Genomic DNA, 22,357 nt, shown 5'->3' with positions numbered 1-22,357 from the left:
ACTGTGCCTCACTGACCTCAGACACTTGCTCTCCCCTATTGCTTTTATTTATTTTTTTATGTGGTTGCCGAGGAAGCCATCTGAAAGCATTCTATTTTGTGGCATAACTTTTAGAAAACTGGTCACCAAACAAAGGGGTAAAAAATACATAACTATAGAACTAGTAGCTGAAAAAAAAATTAAAATTAGTGTTAATTCAGGACACATAACGGCCTGCCATACTTGTGTGTGGAGAATGCTGCTGTTTTAATGAAGCCAAAAAGAGTTTTGTTCGGTGTTTTGGTTTTTTAAAGCAGTTTAGTGGTCCCACTGCAAAATACCATCCCCTTGCAGAATTAGCAGGAGTCGTCGTTTTACTTCAGTGCCCTCTCCCCAAACAAAGATGCAGGAGCGCTGATCTTCCAAAGCGCCATCTCAGATCAGATTTGGGACCGGAGCCCAGCCGTCTCATGCCAGGGGGCCGCGGGCAGGCCGGGATGTGCTGAGCGGGCCAGGCGGGCCCCCGGCGTGCCCGGCCCCCGGAGCCGCATTAGGACCCTGGTCAGTTCCAGGGCCGCGGTCCCGGGCTGCCGCTGGCCCCGGGCTCCCCCCGCCGCGCCGCCCCGCCGGCGGCCGCGCTGTCCCCGCCGGCGCGCCCGGGCGCCGCTCGCAGCCGGCCCGCTCGGGCAGCGGGCTCCGGCTGACGCCGGGCTGCACCTTCCTGCTGGAAACGCTCTTGTACTAGGGAGAGGAGGGACGCGGCGGAGCGCTGAGAGCTTTGAAGGGAGAAGGGGTAAGCGCCTGTGGAGAGGAGCGAGGGGGGAAGCAGGCCGTGGGTGCCGTGCGGTGAGGTGCGGGCCCGCCGGCAGCGCCCGGGCGGCGGCGGCAGCGGCAGAAGGGCTCCGCTGCTCCTGGGGAGCGCCTGCGCCCCGCTCCCCGCCGCTCCCGGGAAGGGCTCCCCGGCGGGCTGAGCGGCGCGCTGGAGGACACCTGGCGGACACAGCTCCGAAGTGCCGCTCCGGCACAGCCCTCCGGCAGCTCGGGGGCGGCTCACCCCCAGCTCCGGACCCGGAGCTGCGCCGCTGTCCTGCCTGCCAGCCCTCGGCAGCTCCCTGCTTCCTGGCCTCTTAAGCCGCAGCCGCTGAGCTGCGGCGGGGCAGGAGCCTCTTCTGGCTGCGACAGGGGGGCTGCTGGCAGCCTGGAACCAGGCTGCCTTGGCATTGCTGGCAGCCTTCTCCTGGAGGGTGGCCCTCATCGATCCTAGCAGCTGAGCTTGTAAGGGAACAGTGGAGGCCGAGAATTGCTGACCTGAGAGCCACCGTCAGCTAAAAGTCATCTGGACAGCTTCATAGCCTGGTTTAAAAAAACTTCAGAGTTTTGGCACAGGCAGATGTGCAGAACCTCTTCTGCCAAGTTCTTATGGGTACATACTGAGAAATCATCTTTACTTCTCCCGTGGCACAGCTGAACACAAGCGCTGCCTATAAAGTGGATATCAAAAAGTATCTGCTGTGTCAGAGTGTGTTTCAAGTTGACTAGTTCAAGGAGTGATTTCTAGAGATTCTGAGAATTTCATTTAAGTCGTTTTAATTAAGGCAAAGATATTTTTAAAAACATGAAAAATCTCAAGCTATCATGCAGTAAAACTGGTAGGGTGTGCTTGTAGCTTGGTTGTGAACTTTTCTTGAGAGGGCAGATGGATGTAAATTAAGATACATAGGGAAAATGAGAAGAACATCTGCCTTTTTCACCTCTCTATGAGATATGTACAAGCAAGACAAAAATAAAACTTAGCCACTGAGCTTGTTTCAGCATATGGTAGGTGTAAGAAAATTTCTGGAAGTCACTCTTCTCTCTCTTCAGTTCAGATGCACAGATCAATGGAGCATTTAACTACCTCTGCTGTTGATGTTTTAATTTTTTTTTCCTTTGTAGTGTGCTGAAAACACATGTTAAAATGCAAACGAGTACAAACAGCCACCACGAACACCCAGCAATCTGTTTCCAGGTGATTCCTTGAATCCATGGCTGTTATTTGGCCCCTTCATTTTGACATTTAACAGGAAATTATGCTAGGTGTTCATTTTTTACTGGGATTTTTAATTTTGACCAGTACACAGGCAAGGATTTCTCTGTCTGCCTCTCACTTACACATTAAGGATCACACAATGTAAGAAAATGTAGCATGAGAAAATCAGAAGGCATAGCTAATTTGTGAAGCACTCTCTACACACTGTCCAGGGTTTTTACCACCCTTTGCTGAGAAGGACTGTTAAAAGAAATAGAAAAGTTCACTGAAGTGAGCTATCTCTAGGGTCTGATGAGTGCTAATCTGCTTTGGTAAGGACACAGATTCCTTGTGGGGTACAAACAGCAGTAATCCCAGTTCTCAGTCTTCCTCAACTACTTCTGCTCTTCCTGCCTTGTTCTAAAATCCTGGTGAGCAAACAGACAAGTGGCAAGATGTGTGCCAAGACAAGTGGAAGGATGTTTAATACATTTTGCTACGGGAGTTTATAATACATTTGGTTCTAATACCAAATTAATGGGCTTTTTACCTTCTTTTTTTTTCTGCTATCTGAGCAGCAAGATCAATCTTGCAGAAGCTTGGGGTTTTTGGTTTACAAAATTGTTGGTTTTCTAATATTGTTTAGATAGATTAAATTTAAGAAGGTTGGTGAGAAACAGAGAGACAAAACCAATAACTCAGCAGTGTTTTGCAAAGGGTTACTCCAAGGCACGTTTTTCTGAATAATGATGAATTGCTTCCTGATTTGTGGTCAGTGACTTTTTTTGGTATAATTACTGTCAAGAAGGAAGCTGAACAACCAGAGTACATTTCTTAGACCTAGCACAGTGGAGCATTTTCTTCAAAACCCTTACACCTTTTTTGACCAAACCCACTTAATATGTTACCGGAACTGATGATTCCTTTTAGTACAAGAAAGTGACCTGTGAGTATATGTCCCAGAGCCATTTCATATTCTGTTTTGTATGCCACTGTATGCTCGTAAGAGAACTGAAGGTTGTCTTTTTTTTTGTGTTCTCCTTTTAGCTATCAGGGCGGGTATAGACCAAGGAATGGAGGGGGGTGGAGGGTGGTTTCATTTTGATCTGGAAGAGCAGTCATTCCAGTTCCTAACTTATTAGAAAAGCAAGCTCTGTAGCAGTGAAGTGATTGATAGATATTGCATATTTTTATTTGCTGGAACTAGACTTTTAGGGATTGCCTTTGATAGGAAAAATAACTTCTGAAGATATTTGACAGTCTGTACATTTTGCTTACTGTTTCTTCTTGTAAATGTATTTCCAAAAAGCACATTTTTAAGGTGGTATTCATCATTAGCTTCCATATGTCTTAGGAAAATGCTAGTACCTAACAAAACTGTTTGTATTGTAACCAACATGATTGTTCATTTATTAATTTCTGTTTTGCTGACCTGTCACAAAAAATTTCTTGCATTGTTTGCTTTACCTCGTTACATTTGGGGGACAGGGCAGAAGAGGGAGACTTCTCATTTTCTACTGGCAGTGGACTGATCCTGTGCTGCTCTTCTTGTAGGTCACTGGAGTGATAAGCAAAGAGTACATCCCAAAAGGAACACGCTTTGGACCCCTGGTAGGAGAGATCTATACCAGTGATACGGTTCCCAAGAATGCAAACAGAAAATACTTTTGGCGGGTAAGTAAGAAAAAACAGCACCTCGTTGTTGCAGTGAGCAGATCATGAAATGAGTATGGCTGAGAAGCTGGGTCACTTCCTGCTGTGTGATGCAGGGGACAGCCTCTGTATGTGGCCAGGCACAAACAGGGCCAGTGGGTGAATTAAGCCGAGTGAAAGCCTGGCTGTCCTGGATGTAGGGACTGTGTGGGTGGAGAGAACGAAGATGCACAGCCCTTCCTGGCTCGTTCTTCCAAAATCTGCTGATTCTGTAAAGAAATAGTTCTGCTGCTTCCTGTAAGGGCAGGTTATTTTGTATTTCTTCGCAGCAGAAAGTCATTCTGATTTATGCAAGTATCACGCCCTTGATTTTAGCACAATGAAGAAGCTATTATAGTACTGTATAAACTTTCACTCTGGAATTATGATACATTTTCTGACATTTTTTTCCTGCTTCTTGTATAGAGCTGCTACAACACAGTGGTGGTAGTCTTCAGCAAGTATCATTCAATTCATAAATCTTTCTAGGCCTCCTCAGAATTGTTACAAAAGCAGCTCATGGATCTCAGCAAAGGGAAAAGAGACAAACACCAGAGGTAGTGCCTAATTTGTACTCCATAGTATAAGCTGGAAGAAAGCAGCAGCGAGTATGTTTTGGCATGGGCAGTCTGTGCTGTGGAAAAGGTTTCCAGTTTATCAGTTGACATAATCCTCATTTTCCTTACAGACACATTATTAATTGTTAGAGAACATTCCTTCAGCCCCATCTCATTCCATGGATTTGTTTTGCTGCCTTCTAGCCATGTAGGTTGTGTCTAAATCCGTGGATTTGGGACTGTGTCCAAGCCTCTGCGCTCAGGTGCCTGCCTGCCTTAGTAATATCCCAACCTCACATCCAGGTGAAACCCAGGGCATGCACCAGCATTCCCCACACCCCTTTCTTCCTACCTAATTGAATCATTTTGGTTTTCTCAGATCATCTTTGTACGATGTAATACAGCATTGCACAGGCAGTTATTTGCATGAGTGTTTTTACAGAGCAGGCAACTGTTTTCACATTAATAAGGCCACAAAATGTTTCTTTTTGCTGAACTTTTTGGGAGCTTGTGTCCAGTCTAGGAAGAGACCAGGAGGCTGACACAGGGAAGAGGGGCTGATAGCCAACTTGCAGGACTTCATTCCTACATTGCAGTGAGAAAGATTACATCATTCTTATGATGTGATTTTAAGCCTTAATGTGGAGGGATCCTCAGAAATAATATCCTAGGAGCCATCTAGGCATCATTAAATTCCGTGTTATAATCTCTTGATTCGTTCAAGGCAGACTGCTGCACTGAAAATTAGTTCCTTCCTAGGGGTCTGACACAGGCTTGCATATGCCAAGGAAATTGTGGGAGATAACTTCCCACATGTTATTAAAGGCATCCTGGGCTCGCTGGCAGGAGCGGGAACATCTGCTGGGCGCCCGGGGCCGCTGCCCGCGCCAGGGGAGCGGGGCCGCCCGGGCCCGCGTCATTTCTGGGAACCGCGCCGTGACTCAGCACATCTGGGCGCGCCTTCCCCAGAATAGGTGGGAGCCGGGGGCTGCCTCTGCCGGGGACTCGGAGCTGTGGCCCTGACGTGGGAGCAGTGGAGGGCCGGTTTGGGAAGTGGTGGCAGGCGTCAAGCGCCAGAGCCCCGCGTTCCTGGAAGTTTGCGAGCCGGGGTGAGCAGAGAAACCCGGAGGCTCCTCTTGATGCGGCACAACTCGCCCGGCTCCCTTCCATTTTCTCATAACAAACACACCGCAAAATCTCTCGCAAGCTGCTTTGATGAGGCCACATGTATTTCCCCCTTCTCAGTTTACAGGAAGTTACTCTTAAAGAAAGTGATTCTGGTGTTTACGGCCCGCGTTAAAGGGCCAGGCCGCCGCCCCTCTCTGCCCGCCGGGCTCCGGGGAGCGCGGGAGGGTCCCGGCCGGCCGGAGGGCGCCGCCCGGCCACGGAGGTGCGGGAGACAGTGCTGGGGGGGCACACGGGCAGGAACGCCCGCCGAGTGTTTTCTCCCCGAGATAAGCTCGGTCTCCCCTTTGGAAAGGCATTTCCTGCTCAGCGAGGCGCGTTGCTGGTGCGAGCTGCTCCCACTTCAAGGTCTGGCTTTTGCCTGGTCATCTGTTTTCAGAAAACCAGGAACCCCATTTCATCCAGCATGGAGATAGTTCCCCTTGAGAGTAAGCAGTGTGTTTTTACAAGCGTGTTTCCTGGATTTCTCTTGAAGCTTTTTCTTTTTTTAAATAATTCTCTTATTATTTCAAGAAACAGTAGCTTCTGTCAGTGATGGGAACTTCTTTCCCCTGAAACCGCTGAGCAGTTTTCAGATTCATGTTTTCTTGCCCCTCTGTGGACAAGTCAGAACATGCCCTTGGTAGGAAAAGTGACATCTCATGGGCTAACCCCTTGTCAGGTCTTCCTTCAGTTATGGCAGGCGAATTTCATCTTCGCCTCGCCCAGCCTTCCTACAAAAGGGTTACAGTTCAACTATGAGCAAGTGTTGCTTTAGGACTCTTGGGGGTGGAGAATGTTTGCATAGTTTAAACCTTTGGGTGGAGGTGGTAGGAAACTGCAAGTACAGAGGCCATAGAAAGAGGTGAGAGGAACTCTGACATAGCACAGCCAGTCAGTCTTATACACAGGTGACTCAAAGCATTAATGCAAGCATGCACTCAGACCCGCTGTCATCAGCATCACCCACTTGTTGATCAGAGCACCAGGAAAAGGACTCTAAGGTAGACTGTTCACACAGAGAGAGTACTCTGCATTTCAGATTTTGGGTCTTGTTTTCCAAAGCTAGCAGAGACGCAGGCTAAGATTAGATGGAAAAGGTGACAGTGGACTTGCGTTTAAATACCTTCTTAACTCAGAGGATGTCATTGTTGAAAAGGCAGAAACACAGCTTGAGGTCTTACTTCAGTAATATATGCTCATCTTAAAAAAAAAAAAAAAAAAAAAAAAAAAAAAAAAAAGGGGAGCTTATCACTTTTCCCCTCTGGACTCTGTGCTTACATGATGCATTTTGTGCCTATATATATGTATATATATTCATAAGCACTTCCTCTCTATTCCAGATCTATTCAAGTGGTGAACTTCACCACTTCATTGATGGATTTAACGAGGACAAGAGCAACTGGATGCGTTATGTAAACCCTGGCTACTCTGTTCAGGAGCAGAACTTGGCTGCTTGTCAGAATGGAATGAACATCTACTTCTATACCATCAAGCCCATCCCTGCCAACCAAGAGCTGCTTGTGTGGTATTGCCGAGACTTTGCAGAGAGGCTGCACTATCCCCCCTCCAGAGAGCTGACAATGATGAACCTCAGTAAGTGGATTACAGTATAAACAAGGAATGCTAGTAATGTCTCTTCTGCCTATACGATCTAATAATAAGTTGTATAATTACACAGCTGCATCATCTGTTGTGTCACAGGAGGTAGCTTGGAGTGGAAAAGGGGAATTAAAAAACCCAACACAAGAGAATGAGTTCCCTGTGCCTGTTCAAATGGAAAGAGATTATAAAATCTGAGTAGTTGTTTGTTTACAATCTGAGTCTTATCTGGTGAAATTCTGGACAGACAACCTGACCTCTGTCTTCCTAACCATAGCTGTTGGCTCACTCTCAGACTGTGCAATTTCAGATCTCATGGTGCGTTGAGCAAAAGTCTGCTTTGGTAGCATATACTAAAGGCTGTCCACTCATGCTCCTAAAGGGCTGCCCTCACTGTACCAGGAAGTGGCAACGTGCCATGACTCTGTCTAGGTGTCTGACAAAATACGTGTTTACTGCATCATGCACTTTGAGCCTTGCATCTACCCTTACTTATCTTATGAGAGCAAACCTCCTGTGGTCTTCTCATCTGGTTACTTGTGTTTTAAGCTCAGTGTACTTTGTCCCCATTTCTTGACTTTTTATTGCAGCTTTCATTTTCTGTTCAAAAATAATAGCACTGGTAGCAGAGGGAAGAGGTGTTTCCAGGAGTTTGTGTTCCTCTGTGGTTTCTGATTATTTCCAGCCTTGGTGCTTTACTTCTCGCTTAATGACTGCCTGACACCTCACCCAGAGCCCCTTCTAGAGAAGAAAATATTCTTGCTGACTTCTTAGTGGACTCTTAGGCTACTTCCCCTGCTGCGGCTCTTAAAGCAGAGTGTTCTTTTGTCCTTCTGCCAGTGACTACACTGAAACTTGAAGGAAAAACTGCAAGCAGTTTTGGGTTTTTTCTTTTTAATAAAAAGAATTATTTACAGGTATTTGGCAATAAGGAATGGGTTATAAAATAGCAGTGTTACTTGGGGACCATTAGGACTGTCATCCCATATTATAAAATTTGTATCACACATTCAGATTAATCAAAAGTACATCTGTACTCTGTGGGTGTCACCCTTTCACTAGCTTTTTGTCTTTCCCTACAAATTAATGGAAGAAAACTTGTTGTCTCCTAATGACAGAGGAAAGAGAGGGAGGGAATGTCTTATGCAGCTATATTCTCTATTCAGAAACTGTCTCACTGATTCTGTCATTTGCACATATGTCATTTCACCACTCTCTGAGCAGTTTTATTTCCTGATATAATGAGCTGTTGGCTTTTCAGTGGGACCTGCACGTGAGATTGGAGAACAGCAGGTAGGGCTCTGGTGGATGAGGAGTTTGCTAAAATCTAGTCAGGCACATTTGGTCACTAGCTAGGAGGATACACAAACACAGGTTCAGTTTCCTGCATCTGCTGGCACCTTAGGCTTCCTTGCAGAAGTAGCAGTTAATGTATTTGTAGTGTTTCTTACTGTGTCTGGTTATTCTTAATCAGATCAAAACTAGGAGTGTCTGGACATGGCAGAATATCTGATTTTAGTAAAAGTAGTAGGCTCAGTATAAGGATTTAAAGAAGTGGGAACCTGAGCCACAATTTTGTGGCTTAATTTTCAGCCTTTTGTGGCTTAATTTTCAGCCTTAATATTTGCAATATTTCCAGCTGCTGAGTTTGAAATAGACATTCTTCTCTTTTTAACCTTAATTACATTTAAACCATTTAGAAATTTTGTATTAGCTCCTTCCACCTAAAGAAAATAGCAGTTCAGAAAATCAAAAACTTTTCACTTTATTTTTTTTTCTTCTCCCCTCATTCTTGTGAGCAACACATTCAGGCCTAAAGCCTACAGATGGGCCAAAAACCCTACAGGTACCATAAGGATTGAGGTTTTCTAAAGTTAGTCTTTTGAAAAGTGTGGAAGAAAAAAATCCAAAAGTCTCCCAAAGATCTTTAATTGCCAAAGTCCCTGTAGCAATGGTGCAAGCAGGGGTGGTTTTTCCAGCATTAGTACTGGAACCAGATGAGTTTACTGTGAATGCCAGCACTGTTTAGCTTTCTTCTGCTCCTTTCTCCCAGGCCACTAGTTAAATCTAAAATTAGAGAGCATCGTGCTGCCTCTCCAGCCTCTCTCTGTCACAAAGGCTGGCCAAGGTACCCTGGCACTGCATTCATCCATGAGTAAAGTGCAAGACTTTGTCTCCAGTTCTCTGGTACAGATGTGGGGCTTTTTGCCTAGCAAGACATCTGAACAGAGCCTTGCTTGAGGAGACCCCCTCCTCCCCCCCCAACCTGCTAGGAAGTCAGGAAAGTCCTCTCCAGCCAAATGGATTGGTAATAATTTGGTGTTTAAAGTGGTATGGCTTCCCTCAGAAGAGCAAGGGTGCATCACCACCTCTCCCAGCCTCTGGCTGCGGGTTTTGGCACCTGCTGAGGAGGAGAGAGGGAAAGTTGGGGTCCAGGTCCCAAGAGGCAAGCTGAAATCAGGGTCTCCTCCCATGGGATACACGCTGGTGCGGGCGGGAGGCAGCCAGTGGCCATGGTGTGTTGCACCCAGATCTTTCCTTTCACTGTGTCTTGGGTGTGCAGTGCACACTGGTGCCCGTGGGAGGCTTTGGAAGAGTCTTACCTTGGCTGGCTGCCCAGCACAGGAGAGGCCACCTGGGACACACACCTACAGAGACCTTCCAGTCTTGCCAACTTAAAATATAGGCAGCTGCTTTAAGTGCCTCAAGGGTTTGGGGATCACAGCCTTAGAGTTCAGCACCTTAGCTCCTCTTTAAGCACCAGAGCAGGATGGGCCTCTGGGGAAAAATGTATCAGGGAATTTCTCTGGCTTTATTTCCTGTAATTAGTGGCCTCAAAAATGAGAGAACTACCACTTTAGAGCATAAATGTATTTACACACACACACGTAACATCTACTTGCCTGTGTAACAGCAAACTTTCAAATTAAAGGTAACTTCCCCAGCATTAGCTCATTTGTGCTGCAGAAGGAAAGCATCCAGATGCAAGACAGCAATTAGGCATGTACTTAGTTGTGGGTTTAACCCTGTCCTCTGTGTTTTCCTGAACTGGGGCCTTTGACCCAGTCCTTCAGACGCTGGAGCACACACCTACCTTCACAGCCATGATTAGCTCCGAGTAGAGCTACGTAACTTCAAATGGATGTTGAAGTGCCTGCAAGGAGTTGCACAATAGTGGTCGAGGCAAGACTCCACATTATCCTAGTGCTGGAAACTCAAATGTCATTCCCTTCCTGCCTCTTTTGAGGTCTCTAATGTTTTTTGTCAGGATTTGAGATGTCACCTTCAGATGGTGCCATTGTCCAGTAAATAGCTTTAAATATGGTGGCACAAGATTTCTGTATTCTGCTAAAAAAAATTTTCAGTAATTTGTTAAATGTGCCTAACCTCATTCAACTGCTCCTTCAGATTGTCTTTTAGTCTGTGATATTTTATTTAGCAAACACTACGGAAATTTGCTTTGGCGGTTCCAAATGGTTTAGAATTTCATTCTTACCTCATCATGGGAGGATTATTTTAGGATGGAGGGGTGGAGAGGGTAACAGCTAAAAAAAAACCAAACCAAAACCAAACAACAAAAACCCAACAAAATCCAAACAATTGCATTGACTCAGGACATGACTATTTGATAATAATGTTCATATAATGCAATCATATGATGCAACTTCCTGCAGCTCGTGTCATGTTTGTCTCCTCAGTCAAGTACAGGCAGGTGACATCTTTTGGTCAAGCTTTAGAAAAAAAGTTCAAGCTGGGGGAAGATAATTTGCATATTTCCAAAATATTTGGCAATCTTTTTGTTTCGTTAACAGGTTTAACAAGACATTATTTAAAGTGTTTCCGGTTCTATGAAGATTAACTTTTTAATGCTTTTTTTAAAAGGCGATTTATTCTTCTCTTCTTCCTGCTGGCCCTGACATGCTGGCCGTTAGCTCAGCCCTGTCGCTCGCTTTCCCTTTTGTTTATGGGCAGTTTCACTTTCTGGTTTTGAAGCTTTTCTGTTTGGGTTGAGAGGAAACATCTGCACTTGCTTAAAAAAATGCCTCCTGGAATGTTCAAAAGGGCTCAGGAAAATGATTTTTAAATGATATGAGAAGTTGTCTTCACAAAATCAGAATTTGAGGACTGAAGTTGTCTTAATATTGAGAATTATTTGAAGGCTCCCAGAAAGACCTTCTCTGAGCAAAAGGTTTTCAAAGGCATGTCACACTGCCATGAACACATTTAGAAAAGAGATGATCAAATTTTGTACTTCTGAATGTTAGTCTCTGTTCTCATTTTGAGTGGAAACAGTCTTTGTTTTGCCCGCTTCAGAACTTCGAGGTTCTCTTTCTACTAGCAAAAGAAGTGCTTAATTTAGATCGAAAATGTGAATCGGCATAATTAAGCTCTACCACTCGAAGTGTTCAGGACCATCTCACTCCTGAAATTACTGTTGCAATTACTGTCTGCCTACAACCGTTTTTCAAGTTTTTAGAAAAGAACAGATCATTGTTTTATGAAATGTTTCTCAGGCTACAGCTCAGAGCACAAGATCTGTGAGCAAAGTCTATAGCTCTGCAGCAGTCTGTAGCTGGAACACCCACACTGGAGTGACTTCAGGCAGCTCCTTCACCCACGTTTTATCAATACTTAAAAGTAACAGGAGTTTTGTCCCTTTTCCTCTTGCACGCACTAACTAATCTCAGATCTGAGCAAATAATCTGTTGACCTCAGTTACAACTGTCAGGATCCTCAAGAGGCACATCTGGGTTTTTTTTCCTTTCTTACATCACCCCACCCCCCCCCACCCTCAGATCAGTAACTTAAAAATGCAGCAGCACCATTCTTGTTTTGTTGTGAATCTCTTTTCGGTGTGTCCCTCTGACCACAGAAACCAGATAGATCTTGGAAGAGTGTGTGCCTGTATTTACTGTATATGTATATATATATGTGTGTGTGTGTATAGGGGCGTGGGGGGAGAAATGTATTTCAAGAGTGAATGGGAGACATTCTGATTGGTAAAAACTTAAATCTAAGATCTCAAGTTCAAAAAGAAAAATCCCTTTATAAGAAATATATCTCTTTAACTTTGAAATATGGCTCCTTTAAGAGCAGCAAGAAGGGTTGTAAACCTCTCAATCAATTTCAGCCCTGGTTTAAATCCACCTTCAGTACAAAACTTAAGAACCTCTCCTTGGCCCTGGACATAACCTTCTCTTTTTTTACACAGTGCTGACACACTTGTTTATGTTTTGATCTCTCTGGTGTTCCCAAGTGTCCCTTGTGCTCAGGTAATAAGGGAAAAAGCCAAGAGGGGATTTATGGACCAAAGATAGCTTGCAAACTAAAGAGAGCTGTCACAGTTAGACTTGAAAAAATATCTTGAACTACCATAACTTCTGTCTACACATGGAAATTAGTAGGAGGGACAGCTTTACCAGGAAAATTCAGAAGGGAAGAAAAGAGCAATTATCTTTAGTCAGTCAAGAGAGAGCATGGGATTGTTGCACAAAGAAAATTACGATCTCTGCATGAGCTTCCTCTCTGTCACTCCTGGGCTTGCTCCTGCACATAAGGCACGTACATCCCCACCCTCATGTTTAACCTTGTGACAGTGGGAGTTTTCTCCAGCTGAAGAGGTCCCAGTTTCTCTATCACTTTTTCAGCACCACCAGCATTTCTCCTTCCTCTTCCCCTCCCCCTGTTTTTTTTTCTTTAAAAGAGAAAAGTGTCAATTTGAACTTCCTGCTTGACAGACCCCACTGAGAAACTGATACAGGCCTGATAAGGTGGTATTTATTTATTTTTCCTGCTGCAAGGCTTCACAAGTCCTGCCTCCCACCCCCCATCCAGTTTTCAATACTGCCTGGTCATGATACTTCCCGATGCTGATAGTGTCACCAGAAATGTTGGCTCTGAAACACTGCTGTGGTGAAAGGCAGCTGATAAGAATATACAGATAATATTATTCACAGTGCCATTGTGGAGCTTCTTGAACCTAGGAGGACCTCTGTGCTATGCCCTAAAATCTGGCTGACATTTAGAAAATGTGTTACCAGTCCAGGAGTACAGACAAAATTACCAAAGAAAGTAGATGTTTTTTAAAGCCAGAAAACACTACATGTTATTACTTCAATTTTGATACAGCTCTGCATTAAAGTTTTGACACTAAGAGAAGTAATTGGGAAGCATCTGTGCGCTTATGTGTGCATATGCTTGCTGTACAACACTTTTAAGTTTCATCATAAATATTTTCATTGAACTTAACTGTGTTCAATTGCATTTCATTGGAGCTTGAAAATATACAAACTACTCAAAACTCTCAAACTAAATTTGCTTGTTACTAGTCTAATGCCATTTCAAAAAGGATGCTACTGTAAAGTGGGTTGCTGTAAGTAGGAGCATGCTTTGCAAGCATTTGTTTTCTTGGATATATTTAATAAATGGCTTTCTTTGCCTTATAGGGTAATGTTGCCAAATGATAGATTCCATCAGGGTAGTGAATAGTGAAACAAAGAATCTGTGTTGAAAGCGGTGTGGTCATTGCTGGTTCCTACGTTCCTCACTTGGTTCAGATGATCGTCCAAAAATCAGAAATAACTGTTTCTCACCTCAGATAGTGAAGTAAGAACAGTCAGTCGTGGGAGCAGAAACATTTCTAAAAGACTGTAGTGTTCTTGAGTTGCGCACCTACTGGTGTTGGCTTGTACCTCCTGATAGAAAGCCTTGCACTAACCAACTATGATTATGAAACCTTCCTGTAGTTTTTCCCCCCTATAATAAAACATCTTACAAGTAATTAAGATTATGTAACAAAGATAAAGGCAGATTTGCTTTTCTACTGAAGTCATCTTTCAGTGTGCTGTTCAGATTGTATTATGTCCAGACAGCAGGATCTGTGAATACAAATAAATAGAGTATGTGCAGAACTGAGATGAATGTATGCTAGCTTCTATTTCCTTCTAAATACATATTTCTTTTCCCCCTTTTTTTTAAAAGCACATTTCAACTTAAGCTGGAGCCAACGAGTCTTGCTTTCTTTTGCTTTGCTTCAGCATTTTTTTTATAAAATACAGCTGTAAGCAGAGGAGTTTTGCATAGACTGAATGCCACAGAAATCTGCAGTAAATAGTCTGCTTTGTTGTAGATGTTCCTAAGCAGTATATTTAATGAGTAATGATCTGTTTACTGATGGAGAATACCTTCTCTTTGAAGAAGGCTTTCATCCTAGCCAGCCATGGTTTTTTTGGTACTGTAAGTAATTGAACTGGCTGGTGAAGTGACTGCTGCGGTTTGGCAAAACCCGATTTGTCATGCCTTGTTATTTTACTGAGGAACATTTCTGGGAGCTTGTGTTCTGCAAAGTCCTTCAGTTAAACCTGTATTGTGGAAAATGCTCATTACCACATTTATTAGAAATACTGCTTAAAGAGACATTCAACAGCGAAGCCAGGCAAATTTAAGGGGGAAGAAAGGTGAAATCAGTTTGTGGAGTGGAGGCTGACACTCTGCAAATGCATCATCATCCAGATCTCTGTGTACTGGTCAGTATCCCTTAAATTAACAATGCTTTTTATTAACACTTAATACCAGCAGGCATTTCTTCACAGAGCCATTAGTTTTGTGGCACGTTGAATGATTGCTCGTCTCTGAGAGTAGCCCTTCCTTCCCACTTAACTTGTAGGAGTTATATTCTGTTTTGAAAAGAGATAATGCCAGTGACACATCTAAATAATTGTTATCTTGTTTTTGTATTTCAGCACAAACCCACGTTAATCCAAAGCAGCACAGCGCTGATAAAGATGAGCTTTATCAGAAAAGCGTCCCAAAGAAGGAGCACAGTGTGAAAGAGATCCTGAAAATGGAATCCAATCCTCCTAAAGGAAAAGACTTCTTTCAGACCAACATTTCACCAGTTACTCCAGAAAAAGACTTGGATGATTTACGTAAGAACTATAGCCCAGAGAGGTGTTTCTTCCCTCGAGTTGTCTACCCAATCCGACCTCACATTCCTGAAGACTATCTGAAAGCTTCCTTAGCATATGGCATGGACAGACCCAGCTACATCACTCACTCACCCATCCAGGCCTCTACTACACCAAGTCCTTCCGGGAGGAGCAGCCCAGACCAAAGTTTAAAAAGTTCAAGCCCTCACAGTAGTCCGGGGGTTACAGTTTCGCCTCTGGCACCTACTTCCCAAGAGCACAGAGAGCCATACTCTTACTTGAACGGATCATATGGCTCAGAAGGATTGGGGTCTTATCCTGGATATGCACCTCCTGGCCACCTCTCACCTGCCTTTCTACCGTCCTATAACCCCCATTACCCCAAATTCCTGTTACCTCCATTCAATATGAGCTGTAATAACCTGAGCGCTTTGAACAATATCAATGGCATCAACAATTTCAATCTCTTCCCGAGGATGTACCCTCTTTATGGCAACCTGCTCAGTGGGGGTAGCCTTTCCCACCACATGCTCAACCCCACCACACTCCCCAGCTCATTGCCCAGTGAAGGAGGCCGTCGACTGCTGCAGCCTGATCATCCAAGAGACTTCCTCATACCAGCACCCAACAGTGCCTTCTCTATCACGGGCGCTGCTGCCAGCATGAAGGACAAGCCATGCAGCCCTACCAGTGGGTCCCCTACCGCTGGTACAGCAGCCAGTTCGGAACACATAATGCAACCTAAACCTACCTCAGTGGTGTTGGCTGCCACCGGTGGTGAAGAAGCCATGAATCTCATTAAAAGTAAGAGGAATGTGACCGGTTACAAAACCCTCCCATACCCACTGAAAAAGCAGAATGGGAAGATCAAGTACGAATGCAATGTTTGCTCCAAGACCTTTGGCCAGCTCTCCAATCTGAAGGTAGGCAGTGGAGAATAAGACAGGAGCCTTCTTTGAAGGCTCAGGTTTCTCCCTGTAGGTTTTTGAGGAAAAGCAGGGTCAGGCCTCCTTTTCTTGTTAGGCTGTTTTTGTGTCTGGGCTTAATGCAGCATCCCCCAGCAAGAAAGCGTGGTTGTGTGCTTTAATACTGACGCCACCTAATTAACTAGATAACATTGTGTTTTGGCAATGGGACTCTTCCGCTGACTTTAGGAAACATCTGAAAGCACTTTTGTTGTAGTACTGGAAACTGCAAATTGTTAATTGCTTTGTCTCTCCCTAGGTGCACCTCCGAGTACACAGTGGAGAGAGACCATTTAAATGCCAGACTTGCAATAAGGGCTTCACGCAGCTGGCTCACCTCCAGAAGCACTATCTGGTACACACGGGAGAAAAACCCCACGAGTGTCAGGTATGTAACACAGAGCGAGAGGTGACTCCCTCAGAGGCCGAAGGGACGGCAGGGCTTTGCACACCCCCTACAGTGTGCAGGGAGGGCTGAGGGACAAACCCTTGACTGCTCAGGGCCAGAATCTGCATCATAGCCGGGCCCAGCCCTGGTGCAGCAGCATCTGTGAGACAGCACAATTGCCTGCAGCCTGCTAGAACAATACCTGCCTGATACAGTTTTGCCATCAGTCACACTCAAAATGACATTCAGCAATATTTAAATAAAAAAGGTGGGGATTTTTTTCCTTTTGTGAGAAAGTGTGAAGATATAGAAAGCTGCTGCTTCATCCTGCCGTCTCCTCCTAGGTGTCTGTGATTTAAACCATAAAATCGCCTCCCACTCATTTGCTGTTTCTCTGCCACCCCCCACATTAGGTTTGTCACAAGCGGTTCAGCAGCACCAGCAATCTCAAAACCCACCTGCGACTCCACTCTGGAGAGAAGCCTTACCAGTGCAAGCTCTGCCCAGCCAAATTCACCCAGTTTGTGCACCTGAAGCTGCACAAGCGTCTCCACACCCGGGAACGCCCCCATAAATGCATCCACTGCCACAAGAGCTACATTCACCTCTGCAGCCTCCAGGTCCACATGAAGGGCAACTGCCCCGTCGCGCCGGCCTCCGGCCTCTCCATGGAGGACCTGAACCGAATCAACGAGGAGATCGAGAAGTTCGACATCAGTGACAATGCTGACAAGCTGGAAGAAGTGGAGGACAATATCGACTTAACATCGATCGTGGAGAAGGATATACTGACCATGCTCAGGAGGGAAATGGAAGGAGCTAACCTGAAAGTCTCTCTGCAGAGGAACCTGGGAAATGGGCTTATCTCCTCAGGATGCAACCTTTACGAGTCGTCAGATATGTCAGTTATGAAGTTGCCTCACGGTCACCCACTACCTCTGTTACCTGTAAAGGTCAAGCAAGAAACAATTGAACCAATGGACCCTTAAGACTTTTTGGCAAAGTGATTTTTTTTTTATTTATGACTTGGCAAGTCAGGGTGCCTGTAGCAGTTGCTTGTACATAGTTTCAATGCTGCAAAGCAATCTTGGCTTACAGTAGTTTCCCTACGCTCTCCAGCTGAAAGAAGGAACTCCAAAGTTACTGTTTTCTCAGGGCATAAAAAGGGGCAAAGGACTCTGCATTGCCTCGCCAGTTACTAAGAGACAATCATTTATCCATAATTATTTTTTCAATGATAGTACTTCATAATTTATTATGCAATTAATCATTCTAAAAGCAATAATTAGGAAAATGTTTACAATGACTGGAAAAATTCATTGTAATTTTTACTTTAAATGTTTTTATTTTTTGTTTTATGGGCCATTCTTTGTAGATATTTTTTTTTCTGCACATCTGTTTTAAGAACCTAAGATTAGGGTTTCAGTAAATGTGTTTTATGTACCAATGTCTTTTAAACAAATGTGGTTTTTCATATTGCCAAAGTTGGACATCTGACATACAGAATCCTAGATCTGTTGGTTTGGAAAAAAATGCTGTGTACTTTCATGAGCAAATTACCCCACTGGGAATTGAAAAGGAGGAAAAAAATAGCAAACCAACAACCCAACAACCCAGAGTAGCAGCAAGCAGGGAAGAAACTTTTTCTCCTGCCTCTCTGAGGGGAGGAGAAAGATTCTTCTACCTGCAGCTCTCCCTGGAACAGATGTGACACAGTAAACACCGACTTGCCATGGACAATACCACAGGTTTTTAGAACACAGCTCCAGCCCCACACGTTATCATGTAACTTTAAGACCAAAGGAACACATGAGCTTAAAGTGGCTTTTCCAAAATAAAATCTCACTTACATTCTTTTGTTTCCAAAAGCAGTTTAAAAGCAAAGATACAAATATTATTCTGCCTAAAAGGGGGGTTTGGGCAGATTTCTTTCTTCTGATTTTTGTTTTATTTTGGGGTTTTTTTGGCCAGAGCCTTCCAGGGATAAAAAAAAAGGATGGTCATATTCCCTGAGTAAGAAGGTGTTCAGTTTTTCTTGTATTTTTCTCGCCCACTTTGCCTGGGTAGAAGTGGGGAACAAAGTCCTTTCCTGGCACATAAATTTTTTTCTTCCTTCCTGTACGACTCAGATTTTTCTCAGTATTTGTGTTTGTACATTTTGTGGTTAATTTAATTAAAGAAGAAAAGGGCATTGCAAAGTTGTTGAACAACAATTACCTCAGTGCTTGTGTCCAGTGGTGCAGACAATGCTGTTTTACCTAAATGCTTTGCTACTTTAGAGAAGAAACCAAAATGTGCACAGGGAAAGATAGAATGCACGTCCTTTTATCTTTTTGTTTTGCTAAGCCCAAAGATGATATGGTGACGTTTGAGGTGTAGCAAAGAATACATGTATATTTATAGATATATTTATACCACTATACGATATATGTATATGTATATATATTTATACCACTTAAGTTGTGAGCCAAACCATGTAATAAAACCTATTTTTCATCTAAGTGTGAAAATTAAATGTTATCCCAGTTTTGCAAATAACCAAGGACCTCAAAACCAGAAGGTTGAACCAAGGCATTTATCACTTGCAAATACACACGCACAGCTGAAGGCAAAGCCAGAACTTGCAAACACGTGGACGGCATCATCGTGCATCCACGTGTGGCATCTGAGTGAATTTGGTGGGAATCACCCTGTTTGCAGGCCAGGGCTCCTTCAGTCCCCTGCTCTCCTGGCAGTCTGCACTGGGGGGGAAGGAGGCTGGTGGTCAGTCAACAGCCAGCCAGAAAATGTAACTGAAAGAACTTGAAAAGAAGCCAAATATGATCCATGCGTGATGTAGGCACAAATCACTGTAAGGGCAGGATGGAATTCCGGGGGGACAAGGCCCTTGCCTCATTGTGCCCTGCCACTAATGAGTTGCACAGTCAACTCACACAAACATAAATAGCATTATTACACACCTCCCCTCCACCTATCCCTTTTTGTCTAGTTATGTTCTTAAAAAAAGTTTTAGAAGTCCACCTCAACAATTCAGGATTCGGTGGTCTTTTGTTTTTTTCAGCAAACTTCATTTTAATGCCTTCTGTTAAAAAAAACAAACCTGAAATACAAGTCTCTAAACACAGCTTTTGAAGGACTCCAGTTCATTACATTTCCACTCCTGCAAATTGTGAGGCTGACATCTTTTAAATGTAGCAATAGTTCAAAAATATAGTACTTAATTGTAGGATAAACCAAAGTATCACTACTCTGTCACTGGACACACACTTTTCCTATTATTGCCTGTAGTGCTTTCTTGTATTTGATACAAAATTTACAAGAATTTATATGCATCAGCTTTAAGAATTGTTACTTCTCTTTACTGTTTCCCCCTCCCCTTAGACGTTTTACATGTGAATGTAGCAACAATCAACAGTGTTTTTGGGGGTTTTTTTGTCTCTCTTAAGAAAGACTCTGACCAAAGTTAACAGGCTTTTTACTTTGCTAGAACAACAAACTATTATATGTTTACGTATTGGTTTACATCACTATTTATGTGCAAATTGTCAAATGTAAATTAAATATAAGTGTTCATTGCTTTACTGATGCTTCCCTTGTCTTCAATCTCTCTGCACCAGCTGGGTGGTTGTGGCCTCAAGGCTGGTACACTGAGGGCAATGGTGTCTTCAGCAACACTGTCCCTGCCTTGTGGTTTCTGATTTTCCCTCACTGAAAGGTGCAAACAGCAATGCCAGAGCTGAATACCCTGGCTTCCTTTTGTACAGAGGTTTCCTCAATTTCAGCCAGTATCTTTTTTTAGAAAAAAAAAAAAAAAAAAACCAAGAATTTCCAGTGTTTCAATGGAAATGCTTGAATGCTATCTGCCTCAGAGATACATGACCAAGGTTCTCATTTACATTTTTCCAAATGATTGTCATTTCTGGCCTGAAACCCTAACCACTGGGACCACAATGACACACTCAAAATGTCAGTGTGAGACCACTTAGTCCTGTCTCAGCATGGTGGGAACTGCATTCAAAACAAACGTTGATCTGTTGTAAGTGCTCACAGGAGATGTGAACACTGCACTAAATCCAGGGCAAGGTCAAGTGTCCGCCCCTCCCTCCACACCTCAGCCCAAGAGGAACAGCAGACCAGGATGCCCCAGAAAGCTAATTCAACATTTGCTACTTCCATCATTTACCGTGAGATCTAAACCAGAGAGGCCATGTGCTGCCTTGCCCTACCTGAATGTTAAAGAAATAACGTTCCTGCACATATTGAGACACTCAGCGCTGTATGATGTTTTAAAAGTATTTCACTGTCCTCTTAAAAAAATTCATTTAAACATCTGTCTCAAGAATTTGAAATACTGCCAACACCGAACTGTGGAGTTAAGAAAACCAGAGCACTGTTGTCATAAATGTGCCAAATGCAGCATGTTATATTCCTATATTCGACAGAGCTATTGCCATAATAATTTTTTTAAAAAAACATAGGATAACCATTACCGCCATAAATCATACTTCATTACTTGGCAAAGCGTTGCGTTGTGCTGGAGAGTTATGTCCTGGGGACACTTGTAAGCTTTAGAAGATGTTTAATAAAACACATTACATAAAAAGACAATGCACGTTATAGATCACGGCCTCGCGAGGCCGAGCGCGGCAGCTGCTGCCTTGGTTTCTGGCAGCCCCCAAGCCGGTGGGAGCCGCCGACGGCTTGGGGGCTCCCAGCAGCAGTACAGCGGCATTCAGCCATGGCAACACCACCACCACCAGGTCAGACAACCACAACGGCGTTAGCAAGGGGCTGGCAGGGGAAAGCTCAAAAGTTTGGGAGCTGCCGCAGACGCGGCCCTGCGAGACCGCGTGCCCCGGCGCAGGGCCGCTGGCTGCCTGTGGGCAGCAGGCCTGATGCCCGTCCCTCTGCTGTCAGTGTGAGAAAGCTGAGGGGCTGAACGTGTTGGGCAGTGTGGCCTTGCCAGCTGAGCTGCTTTGCCACAGGACAGGGCTAATTACAGCTGAGACAGCCTTAAGCATGGATTTAGGGAGGATGCTGCCCTTCTGGCTGGTTTGTAAAGCCCAGCGCTTCTCGGCTAGGTGCTGGGGAGACACCGCTAATTCCCAGTGTGGGCAATTATGGCCTTGAGGTCGAAAATGAAAAATGTGACTCACTGAGGGGGTATGATCCCTTTGGGTTCAAATCAGTGCCTGCCAGTGCCCGGCCGCGTCTCAACACGTGCTGGGACCGTGTGGGATGCGGCCCAAAACCTTTGCTGTCATTCAGAGGCGTTACATTAGAGTGAGGGAAATAGTTGTGGCTGTAATTAAAGGCAGCCAGGAAACACTTGTCTAATTACTGCATGAGCCGGAGCTGAGTGGATGCGGTGAGGCTGAGGAATGTGCCCATCATGGGGCAGGTATCTGCAAAACACAGGCTGTCACAGTGGCTAAAGAAAAACTCACTGACAGCATCAAAGCAGCCGCCCTGGCATTGAAAGGGAGGTTTCCCTCCTCTGTGCAGGGTTGGGGTAGGCTGGCAGGGAAGAGGCAGCTGCCTGGCCTGGGATGTGGGGAGCACAGGTTGACATTTTGGTAACTTCAGCTCAGTCTCACCTGAACAGCAGAACAAGAGCTTTTGTCAAAGATGTGGCACTTCCCAAAATCACAAGTGTTTAGTTTTTCATGAGATGCTGAAACAGACCCATCCTGCAACCAGCATGTCTGCTGCCCTTCCCATTCTCCCAAGAAGCACATGGAAGTGCTGGAAAAGAGCATACTTGCACACCAGTGAAGGTCACCTTTGTACCAGCTGCCCTCAGTGAAAAAGTTTCTGACACACTGCATGACTCTGCTTTCACTCATTTTTAAGAGATTGGGGAACATTTCCCAGCAATTCACTGTGGCCGCCAAATGGGAGAGGGGCCACTAAGCCTCGCTGAGACCGTGCTGCCCAAGTGCTGACTTCTGATGCAAAGTTGTATTCTCGTCCCATGACAGAAGGGTCAGGTGTCTGCTTGGAGGTGTGTACAAGCAGACATTGCCTTCTGCTTCAAAACCAAATTATCCTTAGTTCCACCATGAGAGCTTGCA

At 44.5% G+C, this 22,357-nt stretch overlaps 1 protein-coding gene across 10 annotated transcripts in view; it reads left to right on the top strand.

Moving 5' to 3' along the window:
• Positions 1–19,864, top strand: part of PRDM1 (PR/SET domain 1) — a 112,142-nt gene extending 92,278 nt beyond the window's left edge. For 8 of the 10 annotated variants that reach the window (XM_018917904.3, XM_018917899.3, XM_050972316.1 and 5 more), the window contains 5 exons: positions 3,542–3,661; positions 6,744–6,996; positions 14,745–15,853; positions 16,155–16,283; positions 16,697–19,864. In XM_018917904.3, the coding sequence (XP_018773449.1) occupies positions 3,542–3,661; positions 6,744–6,996; positions 14,745–15,853; positions 16,155–16,283; positions 16,697–17,272 (2,187 nt within the window). In that variant the 3' untranslated portion in view covers positions 17,273–19,864. Of the gene's footprint in view, positions 1–1,468; positions 2,934–3,541; positions 3,662–5,203; positions 5,850–6,743; positions 6,997–14,744; positions 15,854–16,154; positions 16,284–16,696 lie in introns of those variants that run through there. The other 2 variants (XM_018917927.3, XM_050972318.1) reach the window with 2 other exon arrangements.
• The last annotated feature ends 2,493 nt before the right edge of the window (positions 19,865–22,357 follow it).

The sequence above is a fragment of the Serinus canaria genome, chromosome 3 (assembly GCF_022539315.1).
Source record: "Serinus canaria isolate serCan28SL12 chromosome 3, serCan2020, whole genome shotgun sequence".
Lineage (NCBI taxonomy): Eukaryota > Metazoa > Chordata > Aves > Passeriformes > Fringillidae > Serinus > Serinus canaria.
This window is presented reverse-complemented; position numbering and strand designations above follow the sequence as displayed.